Source organism: Scomber japonicus, chromosome 12, assembly GCF_027409825.1.
Source record: "Scomber japonicus isolate fScoJap1 chromosome 12, fScoJap1.pri, whole genome shotgun sequence".
NCBI lineage: Eukaryota > Metazoa > Chordata > Actinopteri > Scombriformes > Scombridae > Scomber > Scomber japonicus.
Genome location: NC_070589.1, coordinates 15,261,411 through 15,289,207, shown reverse-complemented (window position 1 = coordinate 15,289,207; position 27,797 = coordinate 15,261,411). Strand labels below are relative to the sequence as shown.

Genomic DNA, 27,797 nt, shown 5'->3' with positions numbered 1-27,797 from the left:
GTGATGAGCTGCTGTATTTTGATGTCTGAATATACAGTAGTCTAAAAAATACCATTTGAATGTCTGTCCTGAGTCCTGATGTCCTGTAGTGTGTGTGTTCATGTGTGTGTGTGTCTTACCATCTTATGCCATCTGCGGAACAGACCTTTGGGGCAGGGGGGACGTTATTCATTAACTCTAACTGCATGACTCCTAACCAAGTGCACTATCGAAGTGTGAGTGTGTGTTGAGCATGCTCCTTACACACATAAGGTCAATCAGTCTCACTTGTACGCTTCACTTTTCCCCTCTCTCTCTCCTTTTTCTTTCTGTCGCTCTGTTTCATGTGTGATCTTATAGATGAACGGTTTTCTTATCCGCAAGGACTCTGTTAATGAATGCTGTATTGCTATTGATTTCTCCTCTGATCCCTCAGTTTGTTCAGACACAATACAAACCACGTTTTCCTGCGATGTCGAGAGGAGGGCTCAGCTGATAGCTGTGATGGAGTGTTGTGCCCTGGTCCTGCAAATTGGATTTTAATGATTCAAGTATCATTTCTTGAACACTGCTCACTGCTCCCCACAGAAATTAAAATGTGATGCCCTGTATGAAGACTGAGAGAAAGGATCAGGGTAGGAACATTTGATCTTTTAGTTGAAATACCTCAAACACAACAATGCAAAACGGTGTCATTATTTTTGCATTGACAGATTTTCAGTGTTTGTTTTCTTTCTGAACTTGCAATTTCTTAACATTAAACATCCTTCATGCTGCTGTAAGATCAGCATGTTTGTGGCAATGTAGACGGACAGATTTTCTGTAATGTCCTTCAGCACTGACCCCCTATTCTGCATACACACACATACGTTTAGCTCTGAGGGAGCACAGATTCAAACATTATTTCTGCCTCACTGCTACACAAACAGGCTTGCAGAAGCCTAGGGACGGTTCACCATTGGTGTGCACATACAAACACACACACATATTCATGCTGGCACACATGTGCACCCCCCCCCCCCCCCCCCCCCCCCCCCCCACTTCAGGACTGGAGGCATGTTGAAGTCACTTGGGGAGGCCAGCACATATGTGTTGCTTTGTCCTTTATATGTGTGGCATACAATAAAAAGGCCAATAGCTGTCACTGGGTGAGTGTGTACAGTATAAGTGAAGGTTCTATTACCACTAAAGGTTAGCCGCCTCTTTAAAATGGAATCAGTCTTTGTTTGGCTTCTGTTGTGTATACAACAAAACTATTTTGAATCATGTGCTCCATTGCGTGTTGGCCTCTGGTTCTGCACCAGTTTTAAAATGGTCAGAGACTTGTTACCCTTTAGCCAGGCAGTCCAGGTATTTTTTATCATTTGAAATCAAATCTTAAAGAAGAGAACTTCCTGTTCCAGTTGAAAAGTAAAATAGAGACATCAAAGAGGGAAGCAGCTGGTTTGTGCATAAACAGACAAAGAGCATGTGAGGACGAACAGACAGAAGTTGTTCATTAGCCTGTGCTCTTGCATGACAGACTGTGTGTGGTGCTGTGTGTCCCCTGACTCAGTTTGTGTCAGCCGCTTGTTAAAGTAACTGTTGTTTGTTTAGAGAGGACAAAAGTACGATGACCCTGTGGAGCTCAACACACTGCAACTTAACAAGACACGTGCACATTATTAAACCATCATCAGTTTTACAACAGCATTTTTAAAATAAAATACAGACAACACAAAATATTACAGACAACACAAAACAAGTGTTTCTAGGGGACACTTAAAAGTGATGAACATATCTGGACTTGTTGTTGCCATGGTTTTCGATTCATGATGTTATTGAAGTTGGCAATCTGTCAGTGGTGGAGAATGAGTTAAAATTTAAGCAAACAACACCTCTGTTATTGTCCAACTTTGCAGCATTTTTTCTAAATGCTGCGCATGTGTTGTCAAATTGATGAAGATGTTTTATTAATTTGTTTGTGTTTTGTCTATTTGAGCTCTCAGGGCAACTGTACAAATATCTGTGATGCGTTGCTTCTCTTCTTCTTCTTCTTCTTCTTGTCTCTCCTCTGCAAACTTTTCATAAACTAAAGCATTTCATCCACTTCTTTTTGTTTCATGGTCTGTCAACTCTACTTCCCGCTGATCCTGGGTTAATATGCTGTGTCAGCTGTGCCTTCTCATGTGTGGATTTTAACAGAGAAACTACTTCAACATATTTATCTCCAAACGCACTACATACTTCTCCTTTTAAGTGTCTTCATCCCTCGGTCTCCTGTTTCCCTCCCTCTGCTCCTCCCTGTTGCACACTTTCTAGCACTCACAACCTGTCCTGAGCCCTCAACTGCCCCCCCCTCCTATTTCTCCTTCCCTTTAAACATTGAGTCATGAATTTATTATGTGAATCAAAATAGAGCAATGACTCTTTGTCCCCTTCCCTGCATGTCATTGGTCTAAAATGAATAATTCAGCCACTGTGGTTGAAATTAGGATCAGGGAGAAAAAGAGAATTACTTTGGAGCCTCACAATTCAGGCTATTTTGGAGCAGCGGGCTGTCAGCGCCTTTCCTGCAGCACTCACTCTTTCTTCTCCGTCTCTTCGTGCTCTCTCTCATTCCTCCCACTAGTTCACTCGCTATCACATGGATATAGAACAGATTCTTCTCTGTCTTCTCCGTCCTTGGGAAAGGACTGCATACTAAGCAGATAGGATGGGATTGGTGTTGGATAAAGTCAGCCTTGTTCTTTGTCTGCTTGTTCCTTTGTATCTATTTGGACAGGTTGTGTATGCATTCATCCGTACATCATCTGCTGTCTTTTCTTGGTTGTCTTTTCAACATGTTTGTTGATAGGTTCCAGTACCAATCCCTGAGGTTGTTTGTCAGTATACAAGAGGTGATTATGGAAGCTGTTTTGCGGACAGCCATTGATCTCATTACAGAGAACTTACTTGCCGCCTCACTCTCTTTGACGCGCATAAGATGTTTGGTGTTTTAGATGTGAAATGACAGTTATTGAGTGCCCTGAAATGATTTCCACTGGCTCTCAGTTTGCATTTAATGACACTTTACAAAGAGGAAGTCACAGAGGAGAGGCTAAAATGCTTATTGTTTTACATCAGGCAGCCTGTTTGGGATGCAAAATGGTGCATCAACCAACCGGCAGGGATCTGATAACCCTGCAACAGAGGCCACTGGGCGGTCAACCAACCACCCACATATACATATATGAACGTCATATGGACGAAAACACAGACACACAAGCGTGGTCTGAACATAAGGTCAATCATGCGCTCGGATACACACACATAGTTGTGGATGCACACTTGGATGATTATTCCCAGGCCTCCTCCTGGGGCATCATTGAAACTTTTCAGCCGTGACCTCGCTAAGAGGTAGAGAGGGAGCGAGATGAGCATTAGAGGGAGCGAAAATAAGAGATGGAGAGAGTCCTTGAATTTTAACCGGATGCTCCCTGGGGAGAACTCCCATCATCGCTGTGTGTCTTCAGAGCCAGAGTCCCACAGCTTCCTTTAGGAGCTCAAGTACCCTTACTCCTCTAATATTCTCTCAGGGAAGCTTGTCTGCCGTCATTCAATTTAAAGCTACTTTTTAGGAGAAAAATTATTATATGAATCAGTTGCAAAGAGTTTCTCTTATCCAGTTTTAGTGCTGGATAATGACATTCCTGCAGCTATAGCCGATCCCTTTAGAGCAGAAGATATATATCAGAGGATAAATCACCATCAGTCACCATCAGTTATCATTAATGTGATCAGGGTTCATGCTACATCAACCCATTACAATAGTGTGTTTGTTTCAGGTACATTGCAACATTGGTCTTATTTTTGCAGTTATGTTTCAGCGTAGCTACAATGAGGACCGGTTGTTAGCAAGCCAACCATATATCTAAAGGGAAGTCATGGCACAGGCAGTAGCACATTTAGTTTTATATCTGTAGAAATATACCACAAGTCTCAAAGCTATTCCAGCTACCTCCAAGGCTGCAACATATAAGTGCCATCAGATGCAGACCTCACCTGAGCCCTGGTGAGTTTGATTTGTCTCCAGCAGCGTTGCTTCACTTCATTACTAACAAAACAGATACAGTACAGGCAAAAAGCTACTTCAAGGATGAGGGCAAACATTCACCATCCAACACATTCTCAACAAAAAGGTTTTTACTCTGCAGCACCCTAAATATTTTTACATTAAAGAAAGAACGTCCATTCATGACCTTGTGAAAAGTAGTTGACAAAGAAGGCTCACTACAAGATGCTATTCTAAAGCTCATGTTTATATTACACAATCTTCCAGTTTATTATTGACCACAGAGCCTTTCATACCTTGTTTCTAAAGTCAAAAATAAACTTTCAGTCTCAGTTTTTTAACAAACATAGATAATGAATTTAAAAAATAGAAATCTGAACTGGCTGGGAAGGCTCATGTAATATGATCAAAAGCTCCTGAGCTCCTGTCTGTCTCTGACAATGGACAGTTTGGTTAACAATTTTGCTTTTCATTTTTGTTTTCTCTTCCCAAAAGCTAAGCTAACCTTTTGCTTAGTTAAATGCTAGCACGTTTGTTTATTACCCCATTGGACTTGATTGCAGCGATGTCAGCAGATCTCAGCAATTCATTTGGCCAAGGTTACAAAGAGATTGTATGAAACTGGAATTTACATTTAATGTTAGTGCGTACATGTGTGTACTCCTGCATGTTGGTGCAGACATGGCCTGGCAAATAGAAGCTGTCAGTGCTCTATAACTCTTGATAACATCACCAGCCTGCTGTCAATCAACAAACCAACCTTGAACAACCTGTTTATCGCCTAGAGCTTTTTCTACCTCTGGCTCATCCTTCGTTTTATTCTCACCTACTTGTGTTTTTTTCATCATTTTACCTTCCTCACACTCCTCCAACATCCCTTATTTGTTCAACTGCCTTTATGACCTTTCCAGAAACTTCCTCCCTTGAGATCCCTCTCTCCCTCCTCCACCACCTCCTCCTCTTAGCGATCTGTTTCTTTTCACCACCTTGCTCTGCAGTGTTTACAAAGCCCTCACAGTCATATCCGTGTATACCTCCCTTTGTGTGTGTGTGTGTGTGTGTGTGTGTGTGTGTGTGTATGTGTGTGTGTGGTATATCCTCCTTTAGGATCTCTGGTGAGAAGAGGATCCAGGAAGTGTGATCATCACCTAATATTCTGTGAAGCACCATATTTTTACACATACGCACACACACACACACACACACACGCAAACATACTCTACTGGTGTTGTACCACCACAGGCTGAATGGTATTATCAGTGCTCAGGGATTGTCGTCTTTGTTTCCTCAATACAAAGGATTCAGCTTTCTCCTCCACATCCCCGGCTTTCTTTTATTCCACATCTCCATCCTTGTCACTCTCCATTTCTCTCCCCTCCCCACGTCATCCGTTTTTTCTGCCTTCACCTCTATTTCTCTGTCTTCCTCTCCCCCCTCTTTCTGTCCCTTCATCCCCACATCTGAAACGGTTGCGACAGCTCCTATTGGTTCTGCTGGCGGAATCAGAGAAACGGGCAGCCAATAAGCTGCCAGGCTAACAGGGTCACTATTATCCATGAAGCAGTGCTATTACTCTGCCATCTACAGCCTTGCCATGTATGCATATGCAATGCTTTCCCTTTACTTGTACCTATACCGCACATTTCCTGTGTACATGTATATCCTTCTTGGATATATCTTGTATTTACAACAGCTCGACTGAGAGTGAAAGGTCATTTTTATCTTCTGAGGCTAATTTGATGTCAGCTTCTTGTATTTTCCACAGTTTGCATTTATGCATTTTTAGGCGAGATGCATTTTTTTAAATAGAGAGACTGCTGTACAGTCTGAGTATAAGTTTGCAATCATATTATGCATTCAGGTCAAAGCTATGTACATATTCATTGTAAATTCTTCCCATGTGAATCTGGCACCATGCTGCTCTTCAAAGACTGGGGAAGGAAAGCTGTCACACTTCTCCCCTCCCCCATCTTTCCTTCTCCAACTCGTTTTTTTTCTTGCTGTTTACTTGCCACAAAGCCAGTTATAAATTTGTACCACGTACCAGTCAACCAGGCTGTGATCGGCTGTGCAAATTGTAAGTTTTCTTCTGTGAGTAGATTTGGCCTTTTCACTCCGTAAAATGCCACTGAGCCCATTTTAGGTTTTGACATCTTGTGCTATAAATGGAAGATTTAAAAATACAGAAATTTGGCTCAGCTGGGGTCTTGAGCTTTGCTGTTGCCTTCAGACAATGCTGCTATGTGTTATCGAGAAACATCAGGATTGCTGGGCCCCTCCTGTGGCATCTGACTGAGCATCAGGCCTAATTTGCATCATTAGATTCTCTCAACTGTGGAATTGCTTTGACCTTCCTCCATCATTAGTGACAGAGTGCCCCCCCCCTCACTCTTTTCCTCCATTTCATCTATCACACTCACTTTCCTGTCCCCCATGTCCATCACCCATCCCTCCCCTGATACTCAAATCTATCCATCCCTCACATTGTGGTCATATTATGCAGCTCTACATTTACCTATTTCAGTGATCCCCCTCAATTACTTTTCATCACACTTCTTCCTGCACCCTTCTTATTCATGGTGGTATATTGAGGAGGCGCTGACTGTCTTGGTTTTAAATTCCCTGTTTGGCTTTCACCTTTCTAACGAGCTGAAGAATTGAATTAATTTCTTTTCTTCCAATACCAAAGGGATATGAAAACACACTCCCACACCTCATACATACTCTCAAATATGCGCATGCACACACAAACACACACACATACTGAGCTGTACAGAGTGAAAAGGGGGCTGCTGCCTTTCAGGTGAGACGTCTCTAGGGAAATGTTTTCCTTTGCAGAAATCACTTGGCTATCATCACAATCTGTGGCTGCTCAGTTTGGCGCTGAGAAGAAGACGTGATTTAACTTCCCAATGACCAACCCTTGGGATCGGCCCACCATTTTGTTATCTGGAAACTCATTAGCCTTTAGAAAGGAAATGACACCAGAAATGAACTCCCTTCATATCCCGTCTTGAGCCCAGTAATCAGAACTGTGATGACAGAGTCTCCTGTTTGCATGGACGAGAGGTTTGCAACAATAGGTGACCTCATCTATCTGCAGGACCCACAAAATACTACACTGACATGTAAAAATAAGATATTCTGTGTGCATTTTCCAAAAATGAGGGAATGCTGTCATATAAAGCCTGTCGTTGTGACCAAGCTTTTTGGGAGCATGTGTGAATTAATTAATGAGTCATTTCAATCTATGCCGGTAATAAGGCCACAGATCCCCAAAGGGCAAGACTAATTCAAGGCTGCACAGTCACTTGTCATACTTTGTGTCATTCAAAATGATTGGTGTCTGCATGTGTGAAAGTTTTTTTTTTCCCCGAGACAGGTCAAGTTTGATTAAATAAAGTTCTTTGATTTTATCTCACTGCTATTATTAACTATTTCTCTTGTTAATAGTGTGATAATCTCTGCACTCACTGGTTAATTACACCCCAGGATAAACAATTTCCACACTAAATGCTTTTCCACAACACATTTAGAAAAAGCCATGTAAACACAGGCTTATGCGCGTACATGCACAGGCACAATATGCACAGCTTTGTGTAGCTTCAGTCATGCACGTACCAGACTTAATGACTTGTAAGTCTTCTATCTGCCTACCAGCTGGCATGTGGCCAAACCTCTGATCTACAGAATGAGCTCTTCATCATTCCCAAAAACATTATAGTGTGCATATAGTACTGTATTACACAGACCGGCACACATGCCGTTTCAACACATCACAGCAACTCTGCTCAGAGCTGAACTGAGAGGAAAAAGAAGATTTTGTAGATCTTTCAGCATGAAGAAATGGGCTCTGTAGCAGCTCCAACCTGCTTGCTAATGAGGCAAATTCCCATTCTGGATAACAGGACACTTGTTGTGACACTGGTATCGCTGCTGAATGTAGATGAATAACCTTACAATGTGTGGGTGAGGAAAGTCTCTGTTAGGCAGATACTCTTGTACTTAACTTACTTGTGAGCCACATCAAAGACACATTTTTATTGCATTGGAATGGACAATAATGTTTTTCTTATTCTGAGGATCTGGCAGCCCTTTTAGATAGCTTGTCATAGGTGTCTGTGTTTGTAAGCTGTGAGCATGTGAGTCAGAGCTGCCTGTGACATAAGTGAATATATGTATAGAGCTGAAACAGACCTAAGTTTAGTGATAATGTGTGGGTGACTTTTGTTGGTATGTAAACCAATCTGCTCCCCTTTTAGATGGCATTCCACTAATGTCTGCCGACCAAGCCGAAATGAACACTCCCCTGCAGATTTACGATAACACTGTGACCCCTGAACCTTCAGATCACATGACATCATTAGGAGCTATAGGTAAATTGTGATGTCACATGGTAGAAATAGTGTCTAAAACTTGCAGTGAGAGACTCAACTGAAAACCTAAAGATGTAACACCTGAGCTGAGACCATATGGTTTCAGGCAAGGTTACCTATCTAACAAGCTGGATTCCCAGGCCGCCCTCTGTTTGTTTACTACACTATATATATCTGCCTGCATGCCTGCCTATGTCTGTCTGTGTGAGTGTGTGTGTGTGTCTCTGTGTGCGTGTGTGTGTGTGTGTGTGTGTGTGTGTGCGTGCGTGCGTGCGTGCGTGTGTGTGTGTGTGTGTGTGTGTGTGTGTGTGTGTGTGTGTGTGTGTGTGTGTGATCTCAGTATGTGTAGCCATGTGCTCAGGTTTGAGCCAGAGAAAAACAGGTCAAAACACTGCAGGGTGTGAGAATCATCAGAATAGCTACAGCTAATTAAATGTGCCAGGCCTTTGAGTAAAATTAAAGGATCCATGTTCACTAGTTGTGAGTATTGACTTAAAACACTCTTTGGATTGAAGATATTACATTTCTGATGACTTTAGATGAGCAGAAAGAGTAACCATTAACCCCTTCAGACCCAGTGTCCATTAATGGACATTACATTGTTTTTTGGTTTCAGCCAATGAGAATGCACTGCTGGTTATGTAATTGAGAAGGCATAAAAAAAGAAAACTGTAATATTTTTCAAACGTTACTTTGGACAATCATCAAAATCGATTTTTCCAACAACAAATAGACATTGTTGATTGTATCGTGTGAAGGGTGTGCTAATACAGATGTTCATGATCTCTGAGTAAAGGAAAAACTACTGTACCTTTATATACAAATAACCTCTTTGTCAATTTATGTCATTGTGTATTTTAGAGGACGTAACACACACATTTCCAGGTCTATATTTATATTAGAAACAAAACTGTGGAAGTGGGCATGCATGAACGATGTGACATCATCGCAGGGAGGAAGTAGAGGTTACTCTGTAAATGGAGCATTTAGAGCAGAAAATGTCATAGAGAAGCAACAGATGGGACAAAACAAAGTTACAGATAAATTCGATTCATTTGCAATAATGTGACCCTGTCCAGAACCATTGCTTGGTTTGTCCATTCAGGGTTACTGTAGAAAGATGGTGATGCAACATGGTGGGCTCCATTGAAGAGGACCCGCTCCCTATGTACATATAAAGGGCTCATTCTAAGGTAATGAAAACAACTATTCTCATTTTCATGTGATTATACACTAAGTCCACTTAGCTTGATTTCACTAAATTCTACTCACTGCACCTTCAGTCTCCCCTTCCCACAGTGTTTATTTATCAGGGCTGTCAAGACACAGGGACTCTATTCAGCTGTCAGATTAAACCTCAAAAGAGAAAGAGGAAACAAAGAGGAAAGACAGTGTGTGTTGGGGGGGAGGGGGATTTCAGTTTAATCCATTTGAGGCACAAAAATGATTTAATGTAAAGGTTAGATTACTGATATTATTAAAGCTCTGAAAATGTGTTGAAAATACCAGTTGAAAATCGCCAGTTGTTAAAGAAATATGACTGACTAGACAGGATTGACTATAAAAGAATAGATGATGCTTTCTTTTGACAGGTGGACGGTTTAACGAAACATTCAACAGGGCTTTTCTTGCTGGTCTCGTTTGCAGTGAGCAGAAAAAATAATTACAGCAGAAAAAAATTGATGTACAGATACAATCACTTCAGAGGACTGAAACATGCCCACACACCCCTCTCACTCAAACACACACACACACTTCATTGATGTTTGTCATGGATTTGATGGTCTGGACTGCACAGCACTGTTCCTCATTATAACAGAGAGGAAAATAACAAAGCCAGTATTGAGTGGGAGGAAAATCAAGCAAGGAACAAAGTAACATAAGACATCAAAGAAGTGAAGCAAAAATATTGCTTCTTTCTTAATGTACATGTTCTCAGTGACACACTTGATGCAACATCTACCAGCCAGAGCAGCTAGATCTTCAAATTCACTTACAAACCAGATGCTGACTGAAAATCAAGATCAGCACTACTCTACTGCACAGAGATATTTGAAACCAATGAGAAAGTCAGCTCCTGTATCTTGTTATTGATTCACTGCTCTAGAGTTTATTGTCTCTCAGACGCAAGTGTTGGCTTTGCAGCTATGGATTTTGTAATCTCTTGTCAGCTAACTTCATATATTTCACATTTCTTTGCACAGATGTAAGGTGTCATTGACTTGCACAGTCCTCTTCCACCAGCAGTTTCACTTGGTTTGAGTTGAACATTTTGTTGTTGTTGTTGAGATTATTGCATTACTCACAGTTTGAGCTCTTCTATATCTGGGATTGGCATTGTTGCTGTTGAGATTATTCCATTACTCACAGTTTGAGCTCTTCTACATCTGGGATTGGCAAGAACCTGGGTAAATCATCAGTATAAAAAACGAACAACTTTAGTAGAAAATATTGGGTTCTTTGGTAAAAAAAAAAAAAAAGAAATCCATTTCTACCAACAGATCCTCCTAAATATTAAACACTGGTCCTTTAAGTTGTATTTTTGTGAAACCAGTTTCACTATCACCATCATTTGTTGTCCAATACCATTTTCACAGTTTCACAATTGCTTCCAGTAAAAACATCAATGGTAACTTGTTAGCTTTATTGGAAGTGTCTCGCTGCAAAGCTGTGTACCTACACGCATAGTAAGGGCAGAAGACTAAGACAGTGCAACACAATTATATATTTTCTAGTGCTTGGGGCTATTTAAATTGTGAGATAATCCATGAAAAATATACAGTTTGGTGAAATGGTTTAAAAACATCTAAAGCCACCTTGGTGATCAATGTATCAGTTACCATACATTACTTGTGTTAACAGGCCATGAAGCTGTAATTTAGTTTTAAAACACTCACCAGTACAGCACAGTTTCACTATTTGATTGATTGATTGATTGATTAACTGGGTAACCACTATGTTTTATGGAATAGGAGCTTCTGACTAATCACTTTGAGTAACTGCTGGTGCACTGAGGGAAACTGATACAGACTAAAGCTATCAGTGTCATGAGTTTCACCAGTCAGACTCCCTGCTGTGGCTGGCGCCCCTCTCTGAGGTCTCAATGTTGATAAAGTTCAAAGTGAAGACGTGGTGCGGGCACACACACACACACACACACACAGAGAAAGAGAGAGAGAGAAAGAGAGAAAGAGAGAGAGAGAGACAGGAATGAAACGACCTTTTGGGTTCATCTCCCTTCTAATCCACTTAGAGTTGTCTACCTCCTGCCCACACATCCACCCAGACAGCTCTTGTCTGAACGCAGGGACACTTATGCTAAATGCAGGTCTGTGTTGGAGCATTATTCAACAAAAAGTTATTCCAGGCGCAGGTGGTCGAGTGCATGCAGTATATGCAGCCGACCCCGGTTCGAATCCCGGTCGGAGGTCCTTTTCTGCAAGTCAGACCCCCCTCTCTCTCTCCCATGTTTTCTGACTGTCTACTGCTAAATAAAAGTGTTTATGCCAGCCAAAATCTTTTAAAAAAAAGAGTTATGCCAACATAAAAATGATTTTTAGTACGATGAAAATACTTTTTTTCTGGGTGTGGCGTTGAAGAAGTCATTTAAGGGCAGCAAGAGTTTTTCTCCCTCTTAATGAACAAGCAGCACATAGAGTTCTTTTTTTCATTTCTTGTCTTCTGGGGTTTGATCTTAGCTTGTTTTAGCATTGTTTGTTGTGTTGTTGTTCCTCAGTGACTGTCAGGCATTGTTCTTCATGCACTGTGGATCCCTCACTAATGTTCTGTTTCAATGCGATTTTGGCTGGCTTTGATACAGTTAGAGAATTGAGACTGTGGTTTGGTTTTCTTAGTTCGTGACACTTTTTGCTAACTAAACTCAGTATTTTCATTTCCCTTTGCTGGGCTTCTCGGGAATGATGCAAACATATACCAGCAGTAAGACGTTCAGTCAGAAAGACTCTCATGAAATATCATCCCCTATACGAGGTGTGGTGTGCAAAGGTTAATTATGGTTCATTCTGGGTACTTGCAGAGATACACATAACAGCAGGATATCCTGCAGGCGTAACGTGGGATTGCAGGAAATAGAGGACAGATTTAGATGATTTAGATTTAGATTTTGGTATGATGGGTGAGCTAAGGCACACTAGACATGTGGGCTAAAAAACAGGAAACATCTGTAACAGGTGATGTGTTTTTGCATATGTAATTTTGCCTAGTAAAAGATGGATTTGGGTGTGTCTTGTCAGTCTCTTTTTCTGTGCAGAATAAACTACTCTTTTTCAAGAAGTCATCAGCAGATGGGTGATACTTCCCCAAAAGGATGATGAAGTGTGTGTTTGTTTATGTGTGAGTGTGTGCTGTAAGCCTCTTGCTGTACTGGGGGCTCATGTTGTCAGGAGCCAAAGAGAGGACTGAAACTGTGTAGATATGTTACTGTGCATCATCAGCTCAGTAACCCATTTACTGGGTCTGCTGGATCTGGTGTGCATTTGTGCATCATGCTAACTACTCATAATTGAGTTTTTTTTTGTTTTCTGCCAACTAAACTAACACTACATACACATGAAAGTATAACTGGAAAAATTGATTGCACAAAATTGATGCATCATTCTTACTTATTTAACAAGACTGATGCTGAAGACTTACTTGAAGCGAACAAATCGCTCAACATTGCCTCCGCCACTGTATTGACCCTTTGATAACTCACAATGATAACTCACCATATTCTTCAATAATTTACCCTATTTTGTGCCAAGCTGCAATTCTTTTGTCTTTGTAATTGAGTTGGGAAGAGTCAAATATTATTATATTATTATTACTATTGTTACAAATATTTTTTCCTTAATGGAAATATTCCTCTGGCTTCCCAAGCTCAGTTAAGCTTTCAAACCCTCCCTTTGTTACACCACTGGTCAGTGTTGCATTACTCTGAGGGAAAATTTCATGGCAATCCACTGTATAGTTATGAAGACATTTTACTTAAGACCAATTGGAGTTAAAGTCAAGATCACCAAAGTCAGACAATACATCCTCTGGGTACCATGGTTACCCAGTATGCCGATTCATCCAATAGTTGTTGAAATATTTAAAGTGGACTGAAGTGGTGGACCACTGGAATAATTAACTTGCATTACATCATTATGACATTACCATCTGCCATGATGCTAGCATGCCGAATATAAACACTGATGCTTCTTCCTTTAAAATTCCTGAAACAGACTAAACTGCACTGAGAACAAGTTGAATTATCTCAGGATGTATCTAAAAATACTGGCTGTGCATGACTACTCTCTCTTTAATGATCTCTTGAAGACTTCATATGAGACTAAAAATCTCTTCAATAAACTAATGTTTTAATAATGTAAATTTCAATTGGCTGACAATGAAACACCACTGCACCAGTCAAGTCAATGGTTTGTGTTTTTGGCTCTAATCAGCAAAAGGTCAAACCAGGCAGCATGTCAGTCTCAATCAGCTCACTTTTGCTGCCTCAGTGACTCAGAGTTCTTAAAGGAAGACGATGCAGCTACTGTAGGATAGCATGACACCCGAGTACTGTCGTAAGTATCATCACTCTTTTTCAAACTCTAAAACAACTGCAGTGTCCTTCACATCTCACAATGCGGCCCCCTGAACTAATATCAGCTTGAAAAGGAGTGCTGTTTTCTTTGTGAACGTTGCGGTTTTATGGTCAGACAGTCATCAGTGTCTAGACTATCAACCCAAACTTTGTGAACGCTGACTCAGTGTTCATGTTCTATTTATTCTTCATATTTTATCTTTCTGTTCCCACTCCAGGCGTTGTACTGTACGCCTCGTCACTGTGGAGTTCCTTCTCTGTGAGCTTCTTCCCAGGGCATTTTCTCTCCTAATTATGTTGTGATGGTGCTTTTCCTTTGTTATCATTAAGTTTGAGTGTTGTTTTTGGTTTTTCATTAAGTAGATTATAGTGTGGGCATTGCGAATCATTTTCAGATAATGGTAATGGGGAGCACCACACGACAACTTGATTTGACTTGATCCAGACATATTAACTAATGGATATTTCCTGTTAAATAATACACTGAGAATTTCCAGACTTCAGTGAAATCACAAATCTCAGCTTTGAACAATTTTACCACAGTTGTCTTCCCCTCTGACTGTTCACATTCCCTGTCTCTGCCCCTGTCATTGCAACCGTACCACAGAGCTGCTAAGCTGTATTCCACACTTGACTTGGGCTTAAAATGGAGTGACTTAGCACAGATTTAATATTGGACTCATAGCTACTTAGCAATGGAAAGTACAAACTGTCAGCTTTCCTCTGAAAAGCAGAAACTTGTCAAGTTTGCACCTCGGTTTGTTTGCAACAATAAAATGTAAAAGCTTTCACTAATAACCTGCTGACTGCTTGACTGCGTCCGACATCACTGATGCTAAATTGTGTCTCTGTGAGAGGTTTTCATTGAGTGTGTGTGTGTGTGTCTGTGTGTGTGTGTGTGTGTGTGTGTGAGAGAGAGAGAGAGAGCGAGGGACAGAGAGAGTAAAAGCCAGGCAAAGCTTAGGAAGGCAGGACAGGGTTGAGGAGATCCACGCTCTGCTGGCCAAATATAAAGGCTTATAAAGGCTGCCAGTCAACATGGATGACCTATTTACGGTCAGACACACTACCACACAAACACACAAATGCACACTGGACAATGATCACAGCCTTATTTTTTCACTACTGGTATCTTTTATTGGCAACATGGCATTTTTAATCAGACTGTATAAATCAGGTGAAACAACCATGGCCATGGTCATTAGTGTTGCACCTGCGCAGGCTAATGATGTATCTGTGATTGGGCAGGCATGTTGTTTCCCAACATCTGTTCATTAGGTCAGTTAGGTAAAAGTTAAGTATTTTTAGCCTCTGGGCTGATTTTACTCCCATTATTCTCTTTTACCCTCCCTGGACAGCTGGCCTGTGGCAGAATCTGCCTTCCTCACCGTCTCAGTGGCTGCAAGATTCACCACTGCCATTGCATTAACATCTGGTTGGTCTTAATTTACAGTGTGTAGCATGAATGCAGATGTATCTCAGCTGTCCAGGTGCAGGAACAAGTTGTAAGTCTGACCCTGTGGTGTTTAATTTTGAAGCAGAATACGGAAGCAGTCACATCCACGGGAGAGGACAAGACCTGTGATAAAACAATAGTAGAAAAGCTATCCTCAGTATTTGGCAGGGGAGTGAGAGAAAAGGTGTGTATTTATCTGCTTGTTCACTGGATGATGTGTAGACTCCTCTGGGCCTGTGTGTTTGATGAACTGTGTGTGTGTGTGTGTGTGTGTGTGTGTGTGTGTGTGTGTGTGTGTGTGTGTGTGTGTGTGTGTGTGTATGCTTGTGTGTGTTTAAAGGATCCCTGCCTGTCCTTGAGTCAAGCAGTGAGGACCTTGTCTGCCTCGACGATGTCAGCTCACTGATTCATGCTGCGACTGTGCCACTGACCCGTAGGATGACTCTCGTGGGTTGGGGGGGGGGGGGGGGGGGGGGGGTTGGGGTTGGAGACAGGTTGCATCCATCACATTGCCTAAGAGCCAGGCAGATGTGCACTGACACACAGAGACTCTATCTACACTCAGAATATAAAAATCTGATACTTTTAGTGAAGAAAAATATGCAAGGGTAGGACATATCATCATGCCAGTGCCACAAAAATGATCCAGGCAGTGCAGGGACACAGACATTAATTTTGTTTGATTACGTCATATGACTAGCTGATTATTTCAGAACATCTTTATACGCATGTTTATTTTTCACATCTGTCTGTTCCTCTCCTGGGCTCTATTCCACAGAGACGTACCGAGGTTTGCTGCTCTGTTGTTTTGGTCATGGTGAGTTGCTGCTGGTTGACAGTGCGGGGCTGAGTTGTTGCTGAGAACTGGGTCAGTTTGTGCTTCAGTCTGCACAGCCGCCTCGCTGTGCCTGCGTTTTGTCTCGCAGCGAAAAGAAAAAATTGTGCCAGATTTCAACCAGATACTTCAGATACAGGATCTGTAAACAGTGTTTTCCAGGCCTGTCACAAATCGTGGGACTTATCCACCCTGAGGCTTAGTAGATATGACACAATCTCTGGAGGGATTTTACTGCAGTTTTTGAATGTGATTGTGTGTGAGAATATGTGCAAGTTGTGCATGTGTGCAAAGAATTAATGTCTGCCATCATTTAAATTTAGCTTAAATCTCATTTCATCCTGTTTGATCCCATTGATGCTAAAGCATTGAAACAGTCGGATATGATTAAGCGTTCAAGAGGCTGTTTTTCTAAATCCAACTTGCTAGAAAGAGACTGAAGTGAGGCCCGCAGCAAAGAGAGACTGGTGTCTTTGGCTCTTTTTTACTCAGTGATTCACCCTCTGAACGCTGCCCATTAAGCACAACCAAGCAAATATATTATTAATCTGTTTGGCTCTGCCTCCCTCCACTGCCAGCATCAGAATGCATTTTAACATGATACTCCCTGGTGATGATGATATACTCTCTCCCATTTCCGCTTCATCTGAAAAACAAACAACCAAGCCAACAGTCAAGAGTTTGACATCTGGGGTTTCTGCTGAGCATTTTTACTGATGAAATCAAGCTTTCCACGCGTCCTCGTTTATCAGCATTGTCCTCAAGCATACCTACAACTTCCTGCAGGTTGGACACTGAGTTGAGTTCCAGATCTCTAATGCCAGGTGCTCTTTGACTGTCTCTGAGTTGAAAACAGTGTGTGGGAGAGATGACAGGTTGCTTGAAGGCATGTTAAAGCAGGAGTGATTCATCTCATCTCTGTGCAAGGAGAACTAAAATGATTTTTAATTCATACCCAACAAAATGCCACATCTCACCCATACATGCATCAACATATACCTGATAAACACACTATATGACTTAAGTAATTCAAACATTTATTTCATCTCACATATCGAAGGCATGACGTGCGTGGCTTCTAGGCATAATGTGATTGTTGAGGAGCACAGTCAGTGTTTATGCGTGGTGATAATAAATTCATTGTGTTTGTCAAAATGGAGCAGACGGTCTCTGTGCTGCAAGGGGAGCAGGGGAGATGCAACATGCATGAATTCAGCTGTAGCAAGAATCTCTCTCGCATGGCACCCTGTGTCCCAGCTCTCCAACTCAAACCATAGATGAATTACTGAAAAGACAAATCATCTTAAATATCTTAAACGGATCCGTGTTCCTGATGGGATCTCATCAGTTGTGCTTTAAAGCCGTGTCATATGTCTCAAATCTCTCCAGCTTTCACTAAAATATTACTTAAACCGCAGGAAGCATAGATAATTTACAGCAGGGCTGATATAATTTTTATGAGCCTGCAGATGATAGGTGATAGACTCCATCTTTCTTTTTCACAACCTCTCTCTCTCTCTCTCTCTCTCTCTCTCTCTCTCTATCTCTCTCTCTCTCTCCTCTCTCTCTCTATCAAGAATACCATGTCTTCATTCAATCTTCTAATGTTTTTCCTGCAGGTGTATGGTGCTGTGACCCTGCCTGTGTCAGGCGAGGAGTTAAAGGAGCAGGGCTATGACTGGCTCTCCTGGACCTGGTGGGAGTGCCTTTGTGCCATGGCCGAGGATGTGGCGATGGGTCCTGGCTGCTTCTTTGATCGGCATTGTAACTTTGACACTGCCAGGAAGTAGCCAGGCCTGCCCACCACGGTGTGAGTGCTCAGCTCAGCTGAGGTCAGTGTCATGCCAGCGGAGGCGGCTCACCAACATCCCAGAGGGCATTCCCACAGAGACACAACTCCTGGATCTCAGCAAGAACCGGCTCCGCTGGGTGCAAGCAGGTGACCTGGCACCGTACCCACGGCTGGAGGAAGTGGACCTCAGTGAGAACCTCATCGCCACATTAGAGCCCAATGCCTTCGCCACACTCCAGAATCTTAAAGTGCTGAAGTTGAGAGGGAACCAGCTGAAGTTAGTGCCCATGGGGGCCTTCGCCAAGCTGGGCAACTTGACAAGCCTGGACCTGAGTGAGAACAAGATGGTGATTTTATTGGACTACACTTTCCAGGATCTGAGGAGTCTGAAACATCTGGAGGTGGGAGATAACGACCTGGTTTATATATCCCACAAGGTAGGCTCTCCAGCGTCTTATTAACATCATGACTGCCTCAGTAATAAATGCAAAAAGTTACTTATTTATATTTAGAAGTCTTTCTTGTAGTGTTTCCCACCCTTACATATTAATGAAATATTTTCTGTGGTATATATATTTGCACGACTTGGCATTATTATCTATTGAGGTAATGCCATAATAATATCACTAAACACAGATGTATTGCTTTTATTATTTTAAATGTTGTGTTTATTTATATTTTATATTTGAAAAAATATGCTCTACTTGTAAAATTTGTAAAGTATAGGACACACTAACTGTTGTCAGCACTAAAATATCCTGAAATTACTTCAAGGTCCAGTGTGTATAATTATTGGCATCTAGTGTAATGGACTTGGCAGACATGGAATATAATATTCATTAGTATGTTTTAATTAGTGTATAATCACCTGAACATAATAACTGATCTGTTTTTGTTAGCTTAGAATGAGCCCTTTATACTGTAACTACATATGCTTTTATGATACTTGGAATGATATGAATTAAGAATTTGATAAATGTGTATTCCTTTTCTGTTCTGGTGTAGCAGCTGTTAGATGGTTGCTCACAGGCTGAAGAACACCAATCTCACCTGGAATCAGGATCTGGGTGTTTATTCTATAAGAGCAGCACACGGCACAGTCAGCATACACACGCACGCACACGCACGCATACACACACACACACACACACACACACACACACACACACACACACACACACACATACACACACACACACACACACACACACACACACACACAACCACACACACACAGTCTGTCTCTGTCCAGCACAATAGGTGTAGTAGGTTTTTTTTTGTGTGTGTATTAAAACAATTTTGCAAACATTAACAAAACACAAATGTAAATAAAATAAAATATACACACCAAAACGTACGTCTCTAACATTAACTTGAAATTAATAATCACAGGAAAAACAAAATTAATTTATTTTTGCAGGGAGTTTGGTCTGACGTCACTCATGCATTCTTTGTGTGTTTCACTAATTAAGCCCCCACCCCCCTAATGCTACAACAGGTGACTTTAAAAACTCTCAACACTCATAACTAATATAAAACAATGCACAAAAATTTAAACTTTATAATAATGGAATATTACTCTTAGGTTTTGGTGAAGTTCACCAGATAATAAAAAAATGTAAATAATGTTACGCACATTGACTCAGCTACACTGGCATCATTACACAGTTCCCCAGTTACTCTCTTCTTTTCTTACATCGTTCATTCAACTAAACTCTTTCCTCTGTTTGAAGTGTCTAAGCCCAGCACATCAAATTCCCTTTATACATTATCGTTCGTTTGTGTAAAATTAAAGAATTAATCTAGATTTTGAAGTCCTCTTTCCTCCTGATTCCCAGGCATTCTCAGGGCTGCTGGGGCTGGAAGATCTCACAATAGAACGCTGCAACCTGACATCCATTTCTGGCCAGACGCTGTCCTACCTCCGCAGCCTGGTCACCCTTCGCCTCCGTCACCTCAGCATCTCTGCCCTGGAGGACCAGAACTTCCGCAAGCTCTCCAACCTGCGGGGTCTGGATATCGATCACTGGCCATACCTGGAGTACATTTCCCCTTTTAGTTTCCAAAGCCTGGATCTCCACTGGCTCTCCATCACCAACACCAACATCACGTCCGTCCCCTCTGCTTCCTTCAAGAACATGGTGCACCTCACACACCTCAACCTCTCCTACAATCCTATCACCACCCTCGAGCCCTGGGCCTTCAGAGACCTGTTGAGGCTGAAGGAGCTCATCATGGTAAGCACAGGGTTGATGACTGTGGAGCCCTATGCCCTTGGAGGCCTCCGACAGATCCGCGTCCTCAACTTCTCCTCCAACGACCTGCAAACCTTGGAAGAGGGCTCCTTCCACTCTGTCAACAGTCTGGAGACCCTCAGAGTGGATGGGAACCCCCTGATGTGTGACTGTCGTCTGTTGTGGATCCTGCAAAGACGCAAGACCCTCAACTTTGACGGCAGAGTGCCGGTGTGTGCAGGGCCGGTGGAGGTGCAAGGGGTCAGCCTGAGCACCTTCACCGATTCTGCACTCTTCGATCACTTTACATGCCAGAAACCTAAGATACGCAACCGTAAGCTCCAGCAGGTAATGAAGATGATTATATTTAGGTACAATACTTACAAAATAATAAGTAAATGGTCATTGTTTATGCTAATCACTTCCACAAGCACAAAATTGTAGTATTGCCAGATCTTACTCCTGTATTTATTAGTCCATGCACTCTTTTCCTCCACATTCCCACAGGTGATAGCTCGTGAGGGCCAGCCAGTGAGTTTCCTTTGTCGTGCCGAAGGAGAACCCGCACCTGCTATTGTCTGGATTTCCCCACAGCGCAGACGGATCACTGCTAAGAGTTCAGGGCGAATTACTGTTCTCCCTAGTGGCACCCTGGAGATCCGCTACGCCCAGCTTACTGACAGCGGCACATACATCTGCATTGCCAGTAACGCCGGAGGCAATGACACCTACTTTGCTACACTTACAGTCCGTGGCCAGCCGTTAGATGCTGCCTCAGCTTTCTTTCTCAATCGCTCGCTGTATAGCGGCGAGTTCTTCAACGACACAAATCTGAACAGCACACGTGTTTTCCTCAAGTTCACCTTGGACCTGACCACCATCTTGGTCTCCACGGCAATGGGTTGCATCACCTTCCTGGGGGTGGTCCTCTTCTGTTTCCTGCTGTTGTTCGTGTGGAGCCGGGGACGCGGCCAACGCAAGAACAACTTCACAGTGGAGTACTCTTTCCGGAAATCTGAACCCGCCACTGGAGGCTCCTCAGGAGGGACCAGGAAGTTCAACATGAAAATGATATGAAACAACGCAGCCAGGGGTCCCTCGGGGGAGGCATGAGCACGTCCCAAAAACGTGTTTGACACACGCAAACACACACAGCCGCTGACTCGCAAAGAAGTTTGAAACCACAATATAAGTTGCTGTCCATGGCTATATTCAAAATTGAGTGACCACCTCAAAGCTGGAGCCATGACTTGATTTGGTTTGATCTGTGAATGAAAACAAAATGACCCTGATCTTTCTGCCTCTCAGTGGTTTTATTCAGCATGTGGCTAAAACCTTGTTTGAATGATAATGTAAGGGAATACAGTACTGATAGATTTGAATGAACTACTTGTCATTCATGCTTGATACAAATAATAGAGTTAAGAATTATAGGTGATAAGTTATAAATTGGCATGATTACTGAGCTGTGGAATATTGGCAGTCCTGTCTCTTGGTTACATTAATGAGAATCTGAAAATGATTTCCATTTTCATTTAAATTCCGTTACTGTTTCTGTGCAGTTGAGGAATTTAAAAGAAATGTAATGCAGCGAGACCTCAGACCCATCCATTTATAGAATTTGTAGCTATTATGCTCCTCTAAAGTCTGCCATGTTAAGGATCATGCATGTGGAGTTGCAGATGAGTTAAGTTGTAAGTTCATACATACTGAATAAAACAAATGGTTTTGAAAGACAGTTTGAATATTTTTTCTATAATGGCCAGATCTATTCTGATGGCAACTAATTGGTGAGGAGGCTCGGTAGAGTCAAGTCTTTTACTAACATTAAAAACATTTTTAATTAATTAATTAATTAATAAACCAAATGCCTAATGGATGCAGAGTATGACATGATAACAACATCTAATATGAAGCAATGGATTTGGATCATGGTGGGAAAAAACAAAAACACAATTTGGCCTTCTCTTCTTTGCATGATTTTGCGACAAAGTTAGCTGTGTGAGTTTGGGACGAGCACACTGGCCAAGATCTACTATGGCTGCCCGTGGACCGGAGGGTTTGGTTAGGAAGTCAAGCCCACCGGACACGGGTCGCCATGGTAACCATAGCAACCAACACAAGAGAGAGCGGCAGTGGGAGGACTGGGCCACAGGAGGGTTGATGGGTAAAATGGGAGGGACGAAAGAAGTCAGTGTTGTCTCTTCTTCCTCTCCCGTACATCACAAGCTCATGGCCTTTCATCAACAGGAGAGGGTCGACCCCCTGACGTCCAGCCCCCCGTGCCTGCCCTCTGCTGCGTTGGTAGATGCCTGACATTCCCAGCGCTGCCAGGGGGGAGCAGCCGGGAGAGTTGGGATACTCAGAGGCAGACAGAGGACACAGTAACACAATAGAGGTATCTACATAAACATATACACATAGTAGAAGGCAATGAGCATTTGTGAAAAATACATACAGCAACACATGAATATCACCTTTTCTCAGGAAAAGTGAAACTAGCCAACAGAGTGAGTATGATTACACATACACACTAACTCTGTTACAAGATAACATTCCAGCAATACTGTGTGTAGAGGCGTAAAGCCAAAATTCATTCTCAGAGAGAGAACTGATGTAAATTGATGAGTGAAGAAACAAAGCCATAGTAGGCTAAGTGTAGGTTGTTTTTTGGTAACACTTTGCTTTTTTATACAGTAGCGTGTGCATGATTCAGTTATATAATAGTAATTGCCACTGCCATCTTACAAGCTGTCGTGATGATCACAAGACCATCTGCTATTGCTGGGCTTGCATACAGTTGCACCACATACACACGCGTGCGCACACACACACACACTCACACACAGGAGAGGTAAAACCACATGAAGGTGATTTGGACTGATAGGTAACACAATCAAGGTAACACATGAGTAAGCATACAAATTGATACATAACAGCAATCACAAAGTGTGACACTGACTGCTCTTTCTCTGTCTCTGAGATGTTCAGTGTGCAAATGTCTCTGCCCCCCTAGCCCAGTGCATCCCCCCTCCTCACCCCTATCCCCCACACACCCCCACTGGGTCCTCCTTTGGGAGGGGTCCCTGGCTGGAGATCGAGGATACAAATGTAAATGAAGTCGTGTTAACCCTACCCACGCCATGTGCATCGTATAGTGGAGAGTAGTACTGTGGTTTAAAAACAACAACAAAAAAGAAAAAAAAAACTTTCTTTCAAGTGTTCTGTTGATTCTTGTTTGTCCTCCATTTTAATTTCCTCAGTTGTTGATCTCTGTGTCCTTTTAGCTGTTTACCTTTTTAAAGCTTCCCGTCCTCCGTGTTGGACTGTTCTGTTCTCAACACCTAATGAAGTTCCCAAACACCAGAGAGTTTGCGTGCTCGTCATGCACAATTCAGTGTGTGTGTGCGAAAAAGCAATATTGTGTTCAAGAAATGAGCCACAATGTAAAGCAGTGGTGGTGTCAAAGGTGGTGACTTTTATCTTAATCTAACTTTACATACTAGATCGTTTTATCACTTCTGGGGCAAATTGTTCCAGCTGTTCTTGATTTTATAAACCTAGCCCAGTTACAACTTAAAGGACCAGTGTATATGATTTAGGGGGATCTATTGGCATAAATGGAATATAATATTGTTTTCATGAGTGTATAATCACCTGAAACTAAGTGTTTTTGTCAGCTTAGAATGAGTCCTTTATATCCACATAGGGAGCAGATCCTCCTCCACGAAGCCCACCATGTTGTACCATCATGTTTCTACAGTAAAAAACACTGGCTCTTGGGAGGGCATTTCGCGTTTTTTGCGAGTTTTGCAGCCACCATAGGTTCTCCTAGATGCTTAGGAGGGGGCAGAGAGGGGTATTCAGTTGGATGCAATCTGCAACTTCACTACTAGATGCCACTAAATCCTCTTCACTGGTCCTTTAAGTGTTTGCTAAATATGGTTGACATATTGACACTTCATCCAAATATTTGTTTAATAATAATGTAAAATGCAACAATTCTGGAAAAAAACTGAAATCACTCGTCTATATAACATACAGTACATTAAATAGTTCACTCAATAGCGAGCAGCAAATCACAATCTACACCATGGATACACTCAGAATTCGGACATTCAAATAAATGGGTGATGGGTAAATGTGGTGCACTATATTATACACAGGGAGTGATTTCAGCCAAGCCATAAAACATTATGCCAGCTACGTTAGCATAATTTGATATTAGCATGTAGAGCTAACAAAGACAAAATGTTTTCAGCCATCGTCAGTGTCACAACTATACATTGCAGATGCCTCTTGATTAGCTGACATACAAGTCATCCTCCATAGTCACATATTTCCCACTCATTTTAAACTGCATGAATAATACTAATTCTGAAATTAAGTTTTATATATGTATATGCATATGTATATGTACATATACAAGCTAAGACATTAAGTTTTAATTATGCAAATAGAAGTTAGTGAATCACTCTGAAAGTAACCAGTACAGTAGTTATTTAGAAGGGACTTTATCACATAAACTTAATAATGGATTTACAAATACCTGGGGCAACCTAATCCAGGCCTCTAGAAGTAAAATGCAATCACTTATCCACTCTTTGGTGGACTTCCTTAAAATTATCTGACATTTAATATGTCATGTGCATTGCTAGTAGACATAGCTTCACTTTAGGGGGTCATGCTTCACAGAAGTTCGCCAACAGTTGTACAAAGCACACATAAACCACTGTGTAATGGTGGTGTGGTTTGGAAATTATTTGCCCCAGGTAAAAAGAATGTCTCAGACTCTCAAAGCATTTGCAAAATATTCCTCCATTTTTGTCCCTTGTGAAGGATGATGAAACCACAGCTTTTGTGTCAGGATGAATAACTGAACAGCTCTTAAAGATTCATGAGGCCGAATGAGAATAGATGAACAAATTGGCCTGGTTTTTAAAACCGTCTTTAATGATGATGGCGACCATTTTATCTCATGTTGTAGAGAACAGGACATTGCCTTCACGGACGTTTCCTCTCCCTGAGCCGACCCTTTTGTGTTTCCATTTCCCGGTATTTCTCAGTGGAAACTAGGTTTAGAAGACAGTGAGAATGTCTGTAGTGATTGTCGATGGTGTTATTGTGTAAACATCAATCACAAATGTAGGCATAGATGAGGGTGTGTTTCATTTTATCTTCTTCTCCTTCTGCTCTTTCCCCGACACTCCCCCTTCCTTTCCCCTGTATTTTTAACATTTCCAAACTTTGTCCCTGTTCACAGTATTAGGCTGGAATATGGTTGTGTGGTAGTAGACACGTGTTCTGTGTGATCGGTGAGTCATTGTTGTCTTGTTATGATTTGTCGCTCTTCGTGATGCCATCGAACACGGAGCAGTGATCGGATCAGTGAAGACAAAAGATGAAAGGGGTGACCCAGGTTCCCAAAAAAAACATTGGTTCCCATCTCGCACCCAAGCCCATTCCTGAAAAACTACTTCTGGAACTTTCCTGCAATGCACCGCTCTGGGATCTTTCTCTGGATATGAAAAGACATGGACTGTATGTATGTCCTCAGCTGATTTCTTGTCACTCTTTAACTTACAAATGTAGAAAGGTGGGGGCTGGGTTGTTATAATACCGTGACTATGCGCCTACATTCACTTTCTGCCTGCTGTGGTATACCGAGTCATTTACACAGGGAAGCAGCTAATTCATTGGGCATTTTCATGTCGGTCATGGTTTAAAATCAGCACTTGTATCTATCTATTCAAGCCCCACAAGTCATTTGAACCTGGAGAAACTTATTTTTGCTTCAGTCTAAATACTCTTTGAAAAAATCTGTCCTCTCCAGCTCATTTCTCACCTCATTTTTCTCCTAAAGGTCCATTGTCAAAGCTTTTTGGAATATGTTAAACATTTTAATTGACACTTTGCCAAACAGTTCTTCAGCAGCTCTCTTCGAGAAAAAGGTGCCAGTACACACAGCTTTAGAGCCAAGCCGTCACCTCAGTCTGGCTGACAGACTGTCAATGTTTGTAGATACCAGTGGAGTCAAGCTCGATTCATCTCTTGTGCTGTGATTCTTGAGAAAGTAGGTTGAGCAATCCCCCACTCCCTCCTCCAGTTCATCCTTGCCTGGGGTTGGTGTACCGTAGTCTAGACGCCCCATTTACAGCAGCAGCAGCAACCTCACTATTAGGATACCTTCCACTGGGGAACTCTTCAAAGACGTAGACCAAAATAAAACAAATCCCAGACACCAAAAATCATGGCGTCATTACCAGCCAAGCCTGAATTATTCATTTTCTGTATTGTAACATTGTTTACATTTTACTGTCAATACTTTTACTGCTTCTTTCACTATTTTGGCTGAGAAAGGAAGATTTTAGTGTTACCTTTCAGACAGGGTTTAAATCTCCAGTCATTCTGAATCCAGATTGGCCCTTAATGATATATCTCCCTCTCCAGATCGTACAACTACTGTCTTGATTAGATTAGACTTGAGTTGAATTATCAGAGCTGAGAGGAGCAGTAATGGGATGACGAAGAAGTGAGCTCGCTGATTACTTGGTTTATTAATCCCATGTCCATAACAGACCTCTCAGAAAAGGGAGAACAGGGTGCTGTACAAACATTAGAGGTTGACTTTATGTTATTTTAGATTCTTTACACGTCCATCAGGTAGATATTACATATGATGGTTTTATCTAATTGGACAAAGAAATATTTGTATAAATGGGCATGTAATGAAGCATTGCTGAAGGGCTGCTTTTGGCACAGTGGACATACAACTGCTTCATCTTAACCTTGACCAGATAATTCCAAGTGCCCCCCTTTCTATGGCAATACTGCACCCTGGTGGTCATTGTTAGCAACAGCAGCACATGCTGAGGCTTACACAGTATTGTATGTATGGGAAAACAAAACAAAACAGCTCTGGGTCTCATACAGCAAAACACTAGAGAGCAAATTGACTGTTACCTTTATAAGTCAGTGCTTCAATGATTTTCTTATGGCCATAGCGCAACCTCCTCTCTGCTCTGGGTGTCTGGGATATTGTTTCCTCTCGGCCACCTGTAAGTGAGATGAAGTTATCAGGACAGGCCTCCATCTGATCAAAAGCAACAGTTAAGACTTGGTTTTCTGGGACTCAGTCTGTAGATTAGATAATACTTTCTGATGCCCCACCTGTCACGCCATCAACATAACAAACAATAATAACTCATTCATTCTTTCTGTATATGACTGAGAGCCGATCGGCCAGTGGTCGACTCCTCTCTAGAGAAAAACAACTTTCTTTCTTGTGGTCATAGCAGGTTTAATCTATGCATGCCTTTTGTACACAGTGATTGGTTTTGCCAAACTCTCACCTACACTTGTACGGAGAGCTATGGGTGCCATTGTTGCTGGCCATGGGACTGGTTTAAACAAACTGCTGTAAAGTCAAGCTGCACATGGAGTTAGAGCAAGTGAAGCCATTAAAATGTTTTGAATCTGGTACCAGTTAAAGCCAGAGGCAAATA

At 41.9% G+C, this 27,797-nt stretch overlaps 1 protein-coding gene across 1 annotated transcript in view; it reads left to right on the top strand.

Moving 5' to 3' along the window:
- The window catches only part of LOC128368986 (leucine-rich repeat and immunoglobulin-like domain-containing nogo receptor-interacting protein 3), a 30,492-nt gene extending 8,922 nt beyond the window's left edge, over positions 1–21,570 (top strand). Inside the window, exons 2-4 of the mRNA XM_053329931.1 lie at positions 17,886–18,495; positions 19,897–20,640; positions 20,800–21,570. Of these exons, the coding sequence (XP_053185906.1) occupies positions 17,941–18,495; positions 19,897–20,640; positions 20,800–21,369 (1,869 nt within the window). The 5' untranslated portion in view covers positions 17,886–17,940 and the 3' untranslated portion in view covers positions 21,370–21,570. The remainder of the gene's footprint in view (positions 1–17,885; positions 18,496–19,896; positions 20,641–20,799) is intronic.
- Positions 21,571–27,797: the final 6,227 nt, after the last annotated feature.